Source organism: Zingiber officinale, chromosome 2B, assembly GCF_018446385.1.
Source record: "Zingiber officinale cultivar Zhangliang chromosome 2B, Zo_v1.1, whole genome shotgun sequence".
NCBI classification, from domain to species: Eukaryota; Viridiplantae; Streptophyta; class Magnoliopsida; order Zingiberales; family Zingiberaceae; genus Zingiber; species Zingiber officinale.
In genome coordinates this window covers 7,054,806-7,072,484 of record NC_055989.1, presented here as the reverse complement: position 1 = coordinate 7,072,484, position 17,679 = coordinate 7,054,806, and the positions used below count along the sequence as shown (strand labels likewise).

The 17,679-nt window shown below is 34.9% G+C and overlaps 1 protein-coding gene and 1 long non-coding RNA gene across 2 annotated transcripts; both read left to right on the top strand.

Moving 5' to 3' along the window:
* The first annotated feature begins 1,904 nt into the window (after positions 1 to 1,904).
* LOC122048963 lies at positions 1,905 to 3,324 on the top strand. Its single transcript, XR_006130759.1, has 3 exons — positions 1,905 to 2,081; positions 2,262 to 2,438; positions 3,069 to 3,324. It is a non-coding gene; the product is annotated as an uncharacterized LOC122048963 (long non-coding RNA).
* Positions 3,325 to 15,303: 11,979 nt separating this feature from the next.
* Positions 15,304 to 17,415, top strand: LOC122048126. The gene is made up of 6 exons (XM_042609729.1): positions 15,304 to 15,418; positions 15,557 to 15,662; positions 15,729 to 15,951; positions 16,503 to 16,589; positions 16,674 to 17,243; positions 17,359 to 17,415. Exons 1-6 carry the CDS (start codon positions 15,304 to 15,306, stop codon positions 17,413 to 17,415), a joined length of 1,158 nt encoding a protein of 385 aa, XP_042465663.1.
* The last annotated feature ends 264 nt before the right edge of the window (positions 17,416 to 17,679 follow it).

The window sequence follows — 17,679 nt, the reverse complement described above, 5'->3', positions numbered from 1 at the left end:
TTTACCACCATGATTATTGTCTTATTTGTCACAAACTCAAGATTTTTTATTAAATTATTTGTCCATGGTATTAATATTCCATAATTAATTTAATAACATTGTAAATCCGATGTATTAAATAATTAGTTTAATAAATATTTTATAGTTATTTTTGCAAGTAAGAATAAAGTATTTCATAGATGATGCTAATTATTAAAAAAAATAATTAAAAACTACCTTAAGAAATAAATCATGTTAATTAATATTTCTTTGGATATAATTAATACTTGCATTGATTAAATGCTTCAATTAAAATTGTAGCGGTTGTTTTAAACTATCGTGTATTTAGTTTTGTGATGTAAGTATAGCTAGGATTTTTAAAAGCCCTCAGTTGGTGTTGTTTTGTAACTGTGTCGTATCTGCTCCTCGATATATCAAGTGATAAATAAAAGAAAATCCTTTTTAAAATTAGGTTCAATATATAAGTCTAAAAATGACTGAACTACTTAATTTGAGCTCAATATATAAACATATAATTTATTGGGCAGTAAAATTTGAGTTTAGTATATAAGTCTAAAAATTATTGATTGCACTAAGTTGAAAGACTAAAATTACTGAGCTATTAGATTTGACCTTAATATATAAACCTAAAAATTGTCGGATTGCTGGGCAGGTCAGGGAATCCAACCCTGGTAATATCACCATTGCTATGATGGATTTTAAAAGGTAAATAAATAATTTATTAAAATTTTAATATTAAAAATATACCTCTATAAGGAATTCATCTGTTTGATTGAAAAATTTACGATGGAACTTTTAATCTCCTTCAATTGAAAATGAAAATGTTTCATATTGCTCTTTATATTGTTCTCCTATGATTCTTCACGAATCAATGAAAAGCAGTAGCAAGAGATGCACGGCGATTGTTGTTGCTGCAATGAGTTCATTAGAAAATGATGTAATGCTTGTAATTTTAAACCAAGAATAAATTAAGATAATATGATATTATTCAACATTCATTTTTTAAATTATAAGTATATAGTTTACGAACATTTTTGATGATTGAAAACATAATTCGGGAATTATTAAATATGAACTGCAAAGGTTAATTCAATTATTAAAAAAAAAGAATTTGATTGAGTATAGACTATCAAAAGAATTTATTTCAAAATACCAAATAAAAATATATCATTGTTTTTATTCTCAAGTAAGTGCATTTTTTTTCTAAATCTTCATTGATAATGGTCCAGAACAATATTATTGGAATAGATACACAACTCACTTTAAATACAAATTATTAATTGAGTAGGTGGATTAGGTCGTCTGAAGAGAAAAGAAAATATTAAACTAAAAATATTTTTTCAAGATATTTATTTTTCTGGAGAGGCAGATAAGATATCTAGGCGCAGCGGTATTTTTATACCACCAAAAAAAAAAAAAAAATTAAGGAATAAAATAATATTTGAAAAATTGAATAAGAGATAAGGGATAATGTTATATATAATATTTATCTATGTAATTTATTTAATTTTTAAAATTCTGTGCGTTTGTTAAAAAAATAAGTTGTAAGAAAATATTAAAAAAAATTAATACTCTTGAAAATAAATAGTAGAGATATTTTAACGATTGATTATTAATATCTCTTATCGATAAGGAGGATTTATGAACGTTGTGATCATGATCACTAGGATTTCTTTCTTTAGGAAATTAAAGAGAAAAGATGTTAGTTTAGGCATCATTACATAAGATTAAGATTTAATTAAATTAAATTCGAGATCGAGAAAACTCACGGCGATAAAGAAATAACCATCACAGAAGCTTTCGTTGAGAAATAACCATCTCCACATAACGCAGCAGCCACCGCCCCTGTCACCACCTCACAAAGCAAGGGAGCCCGGGGGCCTTTAAATAGGGGCGGAAAGAGGGCTTTTCCGCAATCCCTAAATCTCCAATGCTACTGGAACTCCTCCTTTTCCTCGTCCTCCTCTATCGACTTCATCGGATCAGGTCACTGAGCTTGGTCGACGGCTTATGGTCCAACGCCCTCTTTCAACCATAGGAGCTAGCAGCCATCTTCTCACAAGCCGGCCAACAACTCAACAGTAAGTTTTTTTTTTTTTTTCCAAGTTTCCTTCAATCCTATTAAACAACATGTTTCAGTTGTCATTTTGTTTAGCGACCAAAGTAAGAACAATAGTGTTTTTCTCTTCTTCCATTTAATTTCTGTTTTTTTCCCTCCCAATCCACAATAGTCTGTTCTAATTCTTCTCTTTATTTCCTAGGTGAGAACAACAGCAAGATCCATCACTGCAAAATTTTCTTGTGCAGTGGGATGTTCCAGCTTGGCTGGAGAGATGAAGATAAGTGGAGCGTGATTTTGGTTTGTCCATGGAACTTCAGGGAAGAAGAAAAAAAACAACTCTAAATTGAGCTTGGCATGGGAGGTATTGGAAAGATTTGTAAGTAAAATATATCTTCTTTTCTTCATTCAATTTTATTTTTTAGACCATCTATCCTAAATTTAGCATATAAAAAAATTAGGTCATTTCTTCTCATAATATTTTCATGCTGAAAAAAAAAATTAAAATTCAATGAATGATACTAATTAAATTAGAATTAACAAATAAAGCATGTTAATAATATCATCTTTATATACTTACATTTTTAGATGCCTCTTGAAAATTCAGTCCATCATCTTTCTTCAAATGATAGCTGATATTAAAGGCAATTGAACTCACGCATTTGAGAATGCGAGATATCCAAACTCTGTTGTTGTTAATGTCATGTATTTTTATTTAAGTTTTTTTAATTCTAGGCTTTTAATTAATTTTGTTATTTTTTCCGAACGTGAACATATATTTTCTGCAACAACTCCATACCTATAATTAATTTCAATTATTAATTGCTATTGAAATCGACTTAGTGATAATAATAATGCAAACCCAAAGTCTTATCTCTATGTAAATTGCCGTGGATACAGCATAGTATTCTAATACTACAACTTCTCCACGTCGATCTTTCCTCATCATCATCATGAAACTTACGGTGGTTTTCATCCTAACAATGATTTTCATTATCCTTGTTTCCAGCGAGGCAAGGAATTTGTTGCAGGCATATTGGATCTGATTTACCACCGATATGTTGCCGCTATAATGTAAGATTCTATTGCCTCGTCTACAATATTATTTATTTCAATCCATGAGTTGGTGTGAGTGATGAATATTTTCATTCTTAATACTTATGGATTGTGTTTTTATTTTTACACTAATTAATATTTTAATTAGTTAGTTATGTATGTATTTGTATTATAATATTTACATTATAATGTATTTGACATGTGTAAGAGAGGATGATTTATGATATTATAATATGCATGTTTTAATAAAAATGGCATTGTTTCTTATGTTTATTTAGTATTTTTGTGATTTTTGAGTGGTTGTGTATGAAATAGGATTGCATGCGAAACAGTACTGTTATACCCGAGCACCTCCATCGTCTACTGTTCCAGAGCCTCCCTAGCAACAAAAGAGCGATTCGATGTGAAACAATATTATTTACATATATACCTTTCGTTTAATTTGCTTGTTTACTGGAACTAACTATTTGGGTGAAGTTAAGACTACAAATAATTAATTCAGTTACAAAATGAGTGAGAACCTCTCATAGAAGAGAGCGATCTGAGAAATAATTGGCGTGCATAGAGCAAGATCAAACCATGTAGAGTGTAGTATAAATCAACGATGTGTTGTAGCCCTACTTTTGAGTACGTAGTTATTGTAGGCTTTTCTGTAAAATAAGAGAGTATATATTTGGATCTACAATTCTAGAGACGTTGTATTTGTGGCAAGTAGAATCATAGATATTGGTCGAGAAGTGAACAATGGAAATTTTCTCGCCTCATATGCATTGTTCCAATAATATCACAAATACAAATACAGGAAAAAGCAAAGGATCCCCTAAGAAGCTCGTAATGGTCATCCAATTGAGTGAAAGTGATCCGATAGCGAGCCCATTAAACTCAAAGCCAATTTGCTGTGCAGTGAGCAGAGTCAATATTCCATAGCCAACGCACAAAGAGAGGCCCGTTAAGGAAGGGAAGAAGTATATAAAGAGGCATGATAGGTGTAAGCAATAAAAGTTGCAACGGAGACTAAAAACAAAGAAGTGAAAAAGCGAAAATTCTCCCTCTGGCCTCTTATCCTTCTCGTGTAATGCTCTGAGAAACAAGAGTAAAACAAACATTATATATCAATAATTTCTTTTAATCAGGGATATAATAAGAAGTTAAAATTAACGTACTTGTAGAATGAGATGCCGAGAATAGCATCGGGCCACCACATGTACAGTGAATCCACTAAAAAATTTTAAGAACAAACCGGCAAATCCAACCCTAAAATCTACACGATTGAATACAAACGGATGATATGCTAATCGATTGCTGGCCGCTGAAAAATGCCAATTCGGAACAACATCGTTTACAAGATGCAGAGTAGAGTGGAATGCCGACGACGGCCCATGTCCGGAAGGTTAACACTTGCAGTGTCGGATCATCCGTCGGATGAACTATCAATCACACTTGTTCGATTGGCCAATTAACTACTTATTATTATTATTATTATATGAGAAAATAATGGATTGACATGAAAAATTTAAAAGTTTAGTGTATTATTTACTAAGATAATAAAATAATTAAGATGTGCTTTGTTTATAGAATATTGGAACCATAATATATACATATGGGGAAATAATAGGAAAGAGATTAAAGTGGTTTCAAAAATTAATTAATACCCATATATATATATATATATATATATATATATATATATATATATATATATATATATATAATTACTATTCGAAATTAATTGATTGATCTAATTTGATTAAACTTTAATCTTATTCCACAAATGTTTTCGGGCCATAAACGTAAACACATACAAACTTATTCTATAAACCCCACTACCAATTTGGTAAAATATTGATTTATAACGAATTATAAATTTTGATGATCAAGACATTTCATATATGATTAGTTTCCTTATATTTGGTCCAAACATTGAATTGCTTTTTAGCCATTGTAAAACAATTAACAAAACTTTAAAATTTAGAGTGAAAATAGAATCAATAATACATTGATTCAATTATGTTCCGATATATATTCAACTAAGGAAAAACAATTATGAGAGATTTAAATTTGTATAAAATATTAATCGGTTTGCCTAGTTTATGTTTTTAAAAAAATTTAAAACGAAATTGGGTTTTAAATATGTTCAACCATTCATTAATTTTGATAAAACTTTAATGCGACAAGAACAGTCATATATAGCATAAAATCTCAAGAATAAATGAGTTAGTATCAATATTAAATAAAAATATATAAATAAAACATACTAGCGCGCAATATAATTTTTCTAATAAAATACCAAAAAACATTAATTTAAATAAAAGAGTTTTTTATTTTAAAATTTTATTATGATTTTATTTATTGATTTGGAATATTTTAGTTTATCTAATAACTTTATTTGAAACATTTAGGGTTTGCCTTTAGACTATGTCATTTAGTGAGGTTTAGGATGGAACACGTTATTCATTGGTCCCTTGGAATGGACCCTACTAGGGTCCATTCCAAGGGACCAATCATCTTTTGCGGTCCATCCTCTAGACCATAAAATTCGATCCAGTGGATTCGGTCTGGAGTGCAACGTTAGTCCTGTTTGGAAGGAGATGAGGGAAGGGTAGGGAAGGAGAAGGGAGACTTGAAACATGTTCGGGAGGAAGTGACCTAGGGAAAAAAATGGTAAGAAGGGATAAGCTTTAATCTTCCTTACCCATGAAACAAAAAAATTTCTTACATCCGGATTTGGGGTGTAAGGAAAGGTAAGAGGAACTAAAAAAAATTATGTTTCAATTATAATCTTGATTTATTATATTAATTTTAAAAATTATTGTTTTAGGTATTCTTTGTGTCGTAACAAAAAACACTTGCACCGTCACCGCCCGACGCTCGCACTCCGTCGACGCCAACTTCGCCGATGCCAACTCCGACTTTGACCGACTTCGACTTCGACGCCGATGCCGACTTCAACGCCGATGCCGACTTCGATACCGACACTGACTTTGATGTTGATGCCGACTTTGACGCCAACATCGATATCGACTTTAACAAATGAGTTACACTTGCTTGAACGCATAAGTCTTAACCAATCAATATATGCAAGATACACTAGGCTCTTGAACGCTTAAGACTTTAACAAAAGTGAGAGCAATTTTATAACTTTATATATTTAACCTTATTACCCTCACTTTCCTCCCAAGCATAGTAACATATGTTACGATAATGAACCTTCTCTCCCTCTTAAACAAGGAGAATATAAATACTTCCCCTTCCTTCCCCATCCGTTAATGAATCTTCGCTCACCCCATTCAAACAGAGAGTAGGTGTCACCTCACCCTGCTTTCTGAATTTATTTGATGGGCGAAATATGAGGTTTGACAATCCACCTCAAAATTAGTCGACGTAAACTTGATGCTTGATATAAATAAAAAAATTGATCACCTAATTCTACTCTCCACCGGACCATTCCATATATATCTTGAAAGGATAATGCTAAGCTAGAATAGACTTTTTTTTTTATATAATTTTTAGGATCATTATATTTAATTTTTAGGATAATATCATATTTTACGAGTCAATTATAATTTTTCTCCTGTTTTTATATTTAATTTTCCATAATAATACCTAATTAGTTTTTTATTAATAATACTTAAGTAATTTTTAACTAGGTAAACTCTAGGTGGCCAAATTCTAGCCACCCATATTTACCGATCTTAAAAATGAAGCGAGATGTTAAACAAAAGAGTAAATAATACAGAAACTGCATTAAGTACATCAGGCAATATATGCAAAAATTTCACATTTAAATGTGTCGATTTGCCAAACATATATAATTAATGTCTAAATATAATATATTCATGTATAAATAGAAAAATAAAGAAAATTTTGGTTAGAGGCATCGCGGTAGATACAAATGTGGTGAATTTTGAAGGATGACCAACGATTCAATAATATTTTACTAAGCAATAAACTTTTAACCATTTTATTTGCTGAAATAGTGATTTGAATTAACTGCTCAATCAATTTGGATATGTATTTAATTTTATATATAATAATCAATTTATTATTAAATAAAAATTTTAAAAATAAATAAAAGTATAATTTATATTTGTGGATTTTAATATTTACAATATCATAAATATGTATATAAAGTTAATTAGTTAATTAAATTAAATAAATTAGTTTAAATGGCTATTTTTTGTAGTGTAATGTTATTTAGATATGGAAACTTAATTGTGTTTGTAGAAAACAATTTGTTATCAATTTTAATAATTACATTAATTTGTTCTAATCTATTTGTAGATGGCTTTGAAGCATATTCTCATTAGTAGTCGACTTTAATAGTTTGTCGCTTTTTGTATATTAGGTTTTAATTGTTTGTCATTTATTGCTAATGCATATAGTAAGCTCTCAGTTGTTATAGTAATTTAGTTTAATTTAATTTATATATATATAGTAATTTATATATATTTACTAATTTAATTTAATTTATATAGTAAGTTCTGAGTTGTGGTGAGACACTAGGCCTTCTTGGTTATTGGAACAACAATCACTTTCTAAACAAAGTTTCTTAATAAAATTAAACATTTAATTTTCTCTTTGAAAGTCCTGGTTTTAAAATTTAATCCAAATATGATTTTGGAACCCAATATAGGTTTCTTCCTACTGGGTTAATTAAAAATTTCTTACGTATATATTTCTTTGATAATTTTCTAATTTGACCCTTGTGATATCTAAAGTGTCAATTTAAACTATTATATCTTGTAATATGTGCGCATGCACGATTTTTCAAAATTTTCATTTCTATTTTTAATTTATCATTTTCCAACTTCATTTTATCAAAATTTTCTAATCGACAAGATTTAGCTAAGTTTGATTTTAATTCCTTATCTTCTTTTTCTAACTTATAGCAACTTTTCGATAATATTTTTATAAATTTAAACATTTTATCCGGAGGTAGAGATCTTACCTGACTTATCTTGTCGATCTCGTCATCTGAAGCTCTCCCTGAAGTACTGCTTTCTTCTGATGTCACTCCCCTTCATCGATGCTCTCGATGCCCATTTCGGATGAGCTTACTTCGTCTTCATCTTTTTGGTGACTTGCCACTAACACAAGTTCGACGAGAGTTTCGATCTTCGATTCGGATTACGTTTCGTCCCACGTCACCTTTAGATTATACTTGGGCTGAGCTGACTTTTTGTTCTTTTATTTGTTCTTGTTTTTACTCTTTAACTTAGGGCAGTTATCTTTCACGTGCCCTTTTTCATCGCAATAATAGCACCTTAATTTTCTTCTTCTTCTTTTATCCTGCAGTTGATTAAATCTATTATATTTAAATAATTTTTAAAATTTTCTTACCATGAGCATCGTTTCATCATCGTCGAGAGAATATTCAGTGTCTCGTTTGTCCGTTTTTGCCTTTAAGGTAATGTTGTGGTTTGGTTCCTTCTTCAGATCTGCACATCTCGTTTCATGGACTTTAAAAGTTAAAAATTATTCTTCTAAAGTAGTTAACTCTAGATCCTTAGATATATAATAAGCATCTACTAATGATGTCCATTCAGTATTTCTAGGAAATACGTTAAGCGCGTACCTTAGCGAATCTTGGTTGCTTATCTTTTCTCCAAGATTCGTGAGTTCGGTGATAAGCTCCTTGATTTTTGAGTGAAGGTATGCAATGGTTTCGCCTTCTTCTAGTTTGATGTTGCTGATCTGGTTTCTGAATAGAACCCGTCTCATAAGTTTTGCCTCTGAGGTTCCTTTATGTAGTTCAAGAAATTTCTCCCAGAGCTCCTTGGCAGATTTGTAGGCGCCGATCCTGTTGACTTCTTGTGGTGGTAAGGAACTATACTTTGTCATTTGCCACGAAGTCGGCCTGCTCCTTCTTCATCCATTGATATTCTTCTTTGCGCTCAGGTGCTACAAAACTGAATCATTATTAAAAGCAAATCGAAATTAGTTTTAAAGAATACCTCCATCTTTTTCTTCCAGCTAGCAAACTCCCCGTCGAACTTTGATGGGCAGATGCTCGGTCCAACCATCTCGTGTGCTTCGTTCGGCGGTTAGTCCTCCTGAAGCGAACCTCACTCTGATACCAATTGTTGGATACTTGGACGGCCAGCTAGAGGGGGTGAATATCCCTGCAAAAAAATGAACCTTCCTCGAACTTTTATAACTTAATTAAAATGAACACTTGCATAAATAAAAATAGGAGATTAAAAGAAGAGGCACGAGGGATTTACTTGGTTACAACTAGGGAGGTTGTTAATCTAAGGAAGTTAAAAGCGCACTAATCTCTCCTTCTGACGGAGAAGCCTGTTTACAATAGTTAACACACTCAATTACATAATATAACTCAAGAGGATTCAATTACAAGTGGTATTTCATTTCCTATGTCCAGGGGCTCTTTTTATAGCCCCTGGAAAATCTTATCCTAGGCTGGAAGACGCCTCCAACATGATGGAAAGCGCCTCCAGTGAAGCAACAAGGGATAATGTTTTATCCTTTGCCAATGGTAAAATTTGTCCAGTCGAAGGCGCCTTCAAGTGATTTAAGGTGCCTTCTATGAAGTGTTGAAGGCACATTCAAGTGCTTGAAGGCGCCTTCCACCAGAAGGTTGCGAGGACGCCTTCAATCCATTGAAGGTTGCGAGGGCACCTTCAATTCATTAAAGGTGCCTCCAGCAGCTACTACCGAGCTCCAAACTTCTCCTTTGACTCTTTTGCTGCTCCGCTAGCTTGGGTGATTTCGACAAACCAGAATAGGGCTCACCCGAATCCATTTTCCGGCCTACTCCTCGAGCAATCTTCCTCCCGGCTTCTCGTCCCTTGGATCGTCATGTGCATACTTCTCGTCCGCCGATGTACTCTTCTGCAGCACCTCGTCCCTCGGACGCACATAGCCCATCGGCTCTCTCCCGTGCCATCCTTCTCGCTAGCTGCATCTCTCGCTCGACTTTCTATTCTCCTAAGCTCCTACACACTTAGACACAGAGATTAAATACTAACAAGACCTAACCTGACTTGGTTGATTACATCAAAACTACTACGGGGTGCCAACACGTACAAGACCGATGCCTGTAGCTACTTTCCACATATATTGTCTACTTGTCTTTATTTGACGTATAGCTGCCACAATGTTGTAGTAGGTACATGGAATGTTAGCTGCTACAACGTTGTGGTAGCTACTTGGAATGTTAACTATTATAACGGTGTAGCAGCTACTTCGACGGCTAGTTGCTACAACATTGTAGTAGCTATTTTGAATGTTAACTGTTACAATGGTTTACCAGCTACTTGGAATGTTAACTGCTTCAACGGTGTAGTAGCTACATCGACGGCTAGCTGTTACAATGATGTAGCAGCTACTTCGATAGCTAGTTGTTACAACATTGTTACAGCTACTTTGAATGTTAACTGCTACAACGGTGTATCAGCTACTTGGAATGTTAACTGTTGTAACGTTGTAGTAGCGACTTTGGCGGCTAGCTGCTACGACGTTGTAGCAGCTACTTCGACAGACAACTACTACAATGGTGTAGCAACTAATTGGAATGTTAACTTCTACAATAGTGTAGAAGCTAATTGGAATGTTAACTACTACAATGGTATAGCAGCTACTTTGATAAATAACTACTACAACGGTGTAGCAGCTAATTGGAATGTTAACTGCTAGAATGGTGTAGCAGCAATTTCAATGGCTAGTTGCTACAAAATTGTAACAGCTACTTGGAATGTTAACTGCTACAATAGTGTAGCAGTTACTTTGACGAATAGTTGCTACAATATTGTAGCAGCTACTTGGAATATTAACTACTACAACGTTATAGCAGCTACTTCGATGGTGTAGTAGCTACAACGTTGTAGCCTGTTGCAGCTACTTTGACGTCTAGCTGCTACACCGTTATAGTAGTTACTTCGATACTCGAAACAACCTTTTCTTACCATTGTTTTGTTCTATAATTTACTAGAAACTTGTCAAACATTATTTTCCACAGAGCATTCGATGGTAAGTCTTTTACATCGAAGTTGTAATTTCCTCTAATCCTAATATATATTATGATGCACTACGGAAGAAAGTATAAATATATTGTACAATTACTATTTTGCCCTCATCTGCCAAAGTTTTAACCCTAAAATTGGGCGTGCGATAAATATTTTGAAAGATTTTCACTACAATAAATTGGTGCCCCATGGTCTCTTCGTCAATCAACCTCACCGTGACGACTTGTTTCTCCTCCGGAGCTTTGTCTCCATCGTAAGTATTTCGTAAGACTTTAGTGTTTTGATTTTTCTTCTCTTGTTTAGGGGTTTAAATGTTTAGAGTTTGGATTATTATCCTAGTGCGACAATGGTGTTTAATGGTTATAGGCATTTGGATTAAAGATTTACTTTTAGGGAATAAAGAGTTTAAAAAATAGTTGTAATGTTGTAGCAGCTACTCGACAGTAGGTGCTACAACGTAGTTAAACCTCCTAAACTCTTTAAGTTCAGCAATAAAATCATCTTTAATAAATCTATTTTCTAATTGATTATACATCCAATCTTTGTTCATAGACATTGTCACCTAATGAAAATACAATTTAAACTACTATTAAATAAGCATCCCTTACACAAGCATGTGCATCTCCAAATTGGTTAATATGCCGAGAACTATGTAATTTAATCACTTACCATGTTTAATACTCACATTATTAAAATCAAGATGTCTACTAACTAAAGTATAAATTTACATAAGTATAACAATTACCATAAAGCATAACAATCACAATAAAATATATATGCACTATTAACCTACAAATCACCATCAACATGCCAACTATTTAATATAGCAAATATTAAGTGTATTGTTTAAGAAAAAATTCTAGAAGAGAGTAGGCTAATAGGAAAAGAGCAATAGATACATTACACTACAAAATAAAAAATAGCTAAAATTAAACTAAAACAATTATAATTAAAATTACTTAGAAATTTAGCAAAAGGTTGATGATCGTACAAGCTCCTGGTCGCGATCAAGTGACTGAGCACACGACCAGCCACATCTAAAAGGAGGTCCTTGGCCACACGAGCTGCATCCAACAAGAGGTGGCCGACCACGATGCCAATAGGTGGCGGTCAGCACAGCCGACATCCACGTGCTGGTGGCCGTCGCAGCCGCTAGCACACGGCTAGCGACCGACAGAATCGCCAGCACGCGCCTAGCAGTCGAACACGCTGCTTGCAGCAGGACACAGCGCCAGCCATGTTCTAGCAGCCTGCATAGCCACCAACACATGCCTAGCGGCTAGAGACGCCGCCGGCCGTGTGCTGGCGGTCAAAGACGCTGCCGGTCGTGTGCTGGCGGCCGGAGACGCCGCCAGTCGCATGCTAGGGGTCGGAGACTCCACCGCGCTTGGCGGCGTGTCACCTGTCGTCGATGGAAGAAGGTTACCTGGAGAAAACAGAGAGGAATGTCGCCTTCCGTCGGTAATTACCGACAAAATTAGAATTCCGTCTGAAAACCTAAATTTTTTTTGTGTTATCCGATGGAAATTAACTTCCTTCGGTGTTAACCTACAAATCACCATCAACATGCCAACTATTTAATATAGCAAATATTAAATGTATTGTTTAAGAAAAAATTTCATGAAGACAATAGGGTAATAGGAAAAGAGCAACAAATACAGTACACTACAAAATAAAAAATAAAAAATAGCTAAAACAATCATAACTAAGATTACTTAGAAATTTAGCAAAAGGTTGATGGTTGTACAAGCTCCCGACCGCGATCAAGTGGTTGAGCACACGACCAGCCACATCTAACAGGAGGTCATCGGTCACATGGGCAGCCGCATCCAATAGGATGTGGCCGACCACGATGCCAATAGGTGGCGGTCAGCACAGCCGCCATCCACGTGTTGGCGGTCGTCACAGCCGCTAGCACACGGCTGGCTACCGGCAGAATCGCCAGCACGCACCTAGCAGCAGGACACACTTTTTGCGGCAAGACACAGCGCCAACCATATTCTAGCAGCCTACATAGCCACCAACACGCGGCTTGCGGCCGGAGACGCCGCCAGCCGCGTGTTGGCTGCCGGAGATGCCGCCAGCGGCGTGCTGGCGGCCGAAGACGCGGCCAGTTGCGTGCTGGCGGCCGTAGACGCCGTCAGCCGCGTGCTGGCAGCTGGAGTCACCGCCAGCCGTGTGCTGGCTGCCGGAGACGTCGCCAACGAGTACTGGCAGATGGAGACTCCACTGCGCTTGGCGGCGTGTCGCCTGTCGTCAATGGAAGAAGGTTACCTGGAGAAAACGGAGAGGAATGTCGCCTTCCGTCGGTAATTACCGACAGAATTAGGATTCCGTCTGAAATCCTAAATTTTTTTTGTGTTTTCCGATGGAAATTAACTTCCGTCGGTAACGTCGAAAAATACCAATGGAATACTTTTTCGTCTGTATATTTCGTCGGTAAACTAGGAATTTTTTGTAGTGTTAATAGAAAAATATATGTTCGACGATTATGGGCCGAAATATTCATGGATCGAAAAAAATCATGAGTTTGTCTTCGTGATCGAAATATTAATTCAGCATTGGACGATCTTATATAGATGATGATGAAGACGGTGGGGTCCACTATCAATAACGTACTGCAATGCTTCTATAATTTACCTTGAAACTGATGGAAAACTTATATCGGGTCCAATCGACCGCCTAGAATTAGTTGGATCATCAGAATTGGACACTTAAGTTATACATCACGAGAAGTTATTCGAGTATTCGCCGCCGCTAGTGCCGGCATGCCGCGACGGCTGTGCCTGTGCTGTGCCGCTGTGCGTAGTGCGTGCGCCGGCCTATGAAGTGTGAAGCGTGTGTGCAGTGTGCGTCTGTGTGGCTGTGCCGAAGAAGATGAAGTTTTGTTCTGTTTTTTTTTTACCAATTTTAATTAAACAATAATAGGTGGGGCCCATTGTTAAATAAATTAAATAATAAAAAAATAAAAAACATTAAACAGGGTTTGTAAAATGTAAAAGCCCCAAATTGCTTTGCAGCTGCTGCCTGCTGCTTCGCATTTCGCAGACGGCGATTCAAACCCTAAGTCCCTAACTCCACTTCTTCCTCCTCAGTCCTCAGCTCTTCTCCCACTCCCACTCAAGTTACTCAACTCTCCTCCAAGTCCCAACTCTAACTCTCCAAGCCTCCAACCAAGGTTCTAGAGACTAGAGTCTAAGCCCAAGGATCAAGGTCCAAGGCTCCAGCCTCCAAGCCTCCAACTCCAACTCGCAGTCTCTCTCGACTCTAACTCTAAGCCTCCAACTTCAAGCCTCAACACCATTTCTTTACAAGGTTAGAACTTAGATTTGCTATGTTTTAATTTTTTTTTATTATTTGATTTTTTTTGAAAATGTACAGTCCATATTACAATTTAGTGAATTTACCATTGTAGTTTAGTTTTCTATTAGATTGGTAGTTTTCCATTATTATTTATTTTATTTTTTTGTAAAATATGCAGAATTATATTTATAGTTTAGACTATTTAGTTTTCCATGAGTATTCTATATTTTTATTAAATTGGCAATGGTACTGTGGTCTATGGTAGTTTATTAAAGTTTTAGTTCAACATTTATTTTTTCATTACATTTGTAGTTGTTCATTACATAATTTATTTTTAGTTATTTATTTGTCTAGGATATGGAGAGATTTTTTAAACGAACTCGTAGTTCCGGCTCTAGCTCCTCTAATGAGCCGAATGTTATTGAACAAGTAGAAAATCAATCCCGTGTAGAATTGAATTTGGATGATATTGTTAGTGATCCGGGATTACAAAAACCAATTGAAGAATTTGATATTACTATTCGAGATCAAGCTCGAAGAGAGTATGCGCTCCGAGGGCCTTGTCAACCAAATGATCATGTGTATCCGAAAACAACTTTTGGTAATCAAGAAAGAAGTTTTCAAGGAACTTGGTATAAAAAATATACATGGCTAGAGTATAGCATATCAAAAGATGCTGCATTTTGTTTTTGGTGTTATCTCTTCAAACCTTTAAATAAAGAAAATGTAGATAATGCCTTTATAAAAGATGGATACAACAATTGGAAAAGAGCATTAGAAAGATTCAATCGTCATATGGGGACTGTGAATAGTTGTCACAATGAAGCTAGAATACAATTTGAGACTTTTCAAGATCAAAGGCATAGTGTGGGGAATATTTTACGAGTACATAGTCGCGATATGGAAATTGATTATCGGACTCGTTTAACAGCAATGTTGGATGTGACACACTTTCTATTGAAGCAAGGATTGCCCTTTCGTGGACACGATGAGTCAACTAGTTCTTCAAATAGAGGTAATTTTCTTGAGTTGCTTGAATGGTATAGTCAACGAAATGAAGAGGTTTCTAAAGTTATAAAACAAAATGCTCCTGCAAACAATCAATTGACTTCTCAAAAAATTCAAAAGGATTTAACACGTGCTTGTGCTTCAGAGATTACACTTGCTATAATCAATGATATTGGAGATAAATTCTTTTCTTTGATGGTTGATGAGGCTAGGGACAGTTCAGTGAAGGAGCATATGGGAGTTGTTTTGAGGTATGTGAATAAAAAAGGATGTGTGATTGAACGATTTCTTGCAGTTGTGCATGTGCCTGACACCAGTTCTCATTCTTTGAAAATGGCTATTGATGCTTTATTTGTGCAACATGGTTTATCATTATCTAGATTGAGAGGCCAAGGATATGATGGAGCTTCAAATATGCGTGGTGAGTTCAATGGATTGAAATCTCTGATACTACAAGAAAATTCATTTGCAATGTATGTTCACTGTTTCTCTCACCAGCTCCAATTAGTTCTTGTTGCTGTTGCCCATGATAATTTTACTGTGAGTGAATTTTTTGGGTATATCACTATGATTGTGAATATATCTGGAGCATCTTGTAAGAGGAGAGATCAACTTAGAAAGATTCAACATGATAAAATAATTGCTGAATTGGAAAGTGGAGAAATTACTAGTGGAAAAGGAAAAAATCAAGAAACTAGTTTAGCAAGACCTGGAGATACTCGTTGGGGATCACACTACTTAACATTACTTCGTTTATGCTCTATGTGGTCTTCAGTGATAGAAGTGTTAGGAAATGTATATGATGACGCCTCTTATTCTGCAAATAAAGGTGTTGCCGCAGGTTTAATTGAGAAGATGGAGAGTTATCAATTTGTTTTTGTGTGTTACATTTGATGAAGTATATATTGGGAATTACAAATGAGTTATCACTTTCCTTACAACAAGGGGATCAAAATATTGTTCAAGCCATGTCCTTGGTTAGAAGTGTGAAATGTCGACTACAAGACTTCAGGGAAGATGGATGATAGATAATTTTGGAACAAGTTAACACATTTTGTGAATTGAATATGATTCCAATACTTGATATGGAGGACAACATGCTAACTCGTGGTCATGGTAGGCGTAGAGGGCAGCTCATCACCAATTTTCATCATTATCGTGTGGAGATTTTTTGTCAGGTATTATTTCTAAAAATCTATTTTTTTTGTTAAAGATATTTCATTGATTATTAATGTTATCATGGTTGCAAATTTGAATGATAGGTTGTTGATTTAATTATACAAGAGATGAATAATCGTTTTTCAGAAGTTAGTACAGAATTGCTTGGTTGCATATCATGTCTTCATCCAAGAAATTCTTTCTCTCAATTTGATGTTCACAAACTCATCCATCTTGCTGATTTTTATCCCGAGGACTTCTGTGGTACTGATTATTTATTTTTGGAACAACAACTTATGAGTTACTTTTATAATCTGCGAGATGGTCCTTACTTTTCTTCAATTGATGACTTGGGAATTCTTGCTCAGAAATTGGTTGAGACTGAAAAACATTTGGTGTTCCCATTGGTTTATCGTATGATAGAGTTGGCATTAGTTTTACCAGTTGCAACTGCTTCGGTTGAACGAGTGTTTTCTGCAATGAAGACTGTAAAGACTGATTTACGTAATAGAATGGGAGATGAATGGATGAATGACAGTCTAGTTGTATACATTGAAAAGGATATCTTTTCTACAATTGAAAATGAGCAAATATTACAACATTTTCAACAAATGCAGTCTCGTAGAATCCAATTGCCTCCTCTTGTACCGACTCGTCAGTCGTCGCAGACTTCTGTGCCAACCCGGAAATGAAGCTCACCTATGGAAGAAAGGTAGACTAATCTTTCCTAAACTTCTAGTTTTTTTCTCTTGCAAGTTAGATTAAATGTTCTCAATGTTAATTTATCAGGTTATGGAGAATCGGTCTAGTATTAAGTGGGACAAGGGAAAGGCTCTCGAGTTCTAGCCTCTTGGACTCTTGGTAAACTCTAACAATATCATTTCAATCAGATATTGCAAGTATTAGTATTGCAGCCTGTTATATGATTTAAATGAGAATCCTAAGTGTTCAATAAGATCAATTGGTTATTTGGTTGTGATTAACTTAATAGGCTAAATGGCTAATAGCTTTTGCATGGAGAGTGCTTCCTGTTGTTAGTCATCAAGTGGGTTGCAAAATGAGATGTAGACCTATTTCTTATTGCTTCTGTATTGACAGAAACATTTGCTA

What these genes read in the sequence shown, in the direction of transcription:
- LOC122048126 (XM_042609729.1), top strand. Translation starts at nt 15,304, where the DNA reads ATGGAAATTGATTATCGGACTCGTTTAACAGCAATGTTGGATGTGACA. An exon ending in CATATGGGAGTTGTTTTGAG is followed by an intron (nt 15,663 to 15,728) that starts GTATGTGAATAA and finishes GCCTGACACCAG; the next exon opens with TTCTCATTCTTTGAAAATGG. An exon ending in GTGTGGAGATTTTTTGTCAG is followed by an intron (nt 16,590 to 16,673) that starts GTATTATTTCTA and finishes TTTGAATGATAG; the next exon opens with GTTGTTGATTTAATTATACA.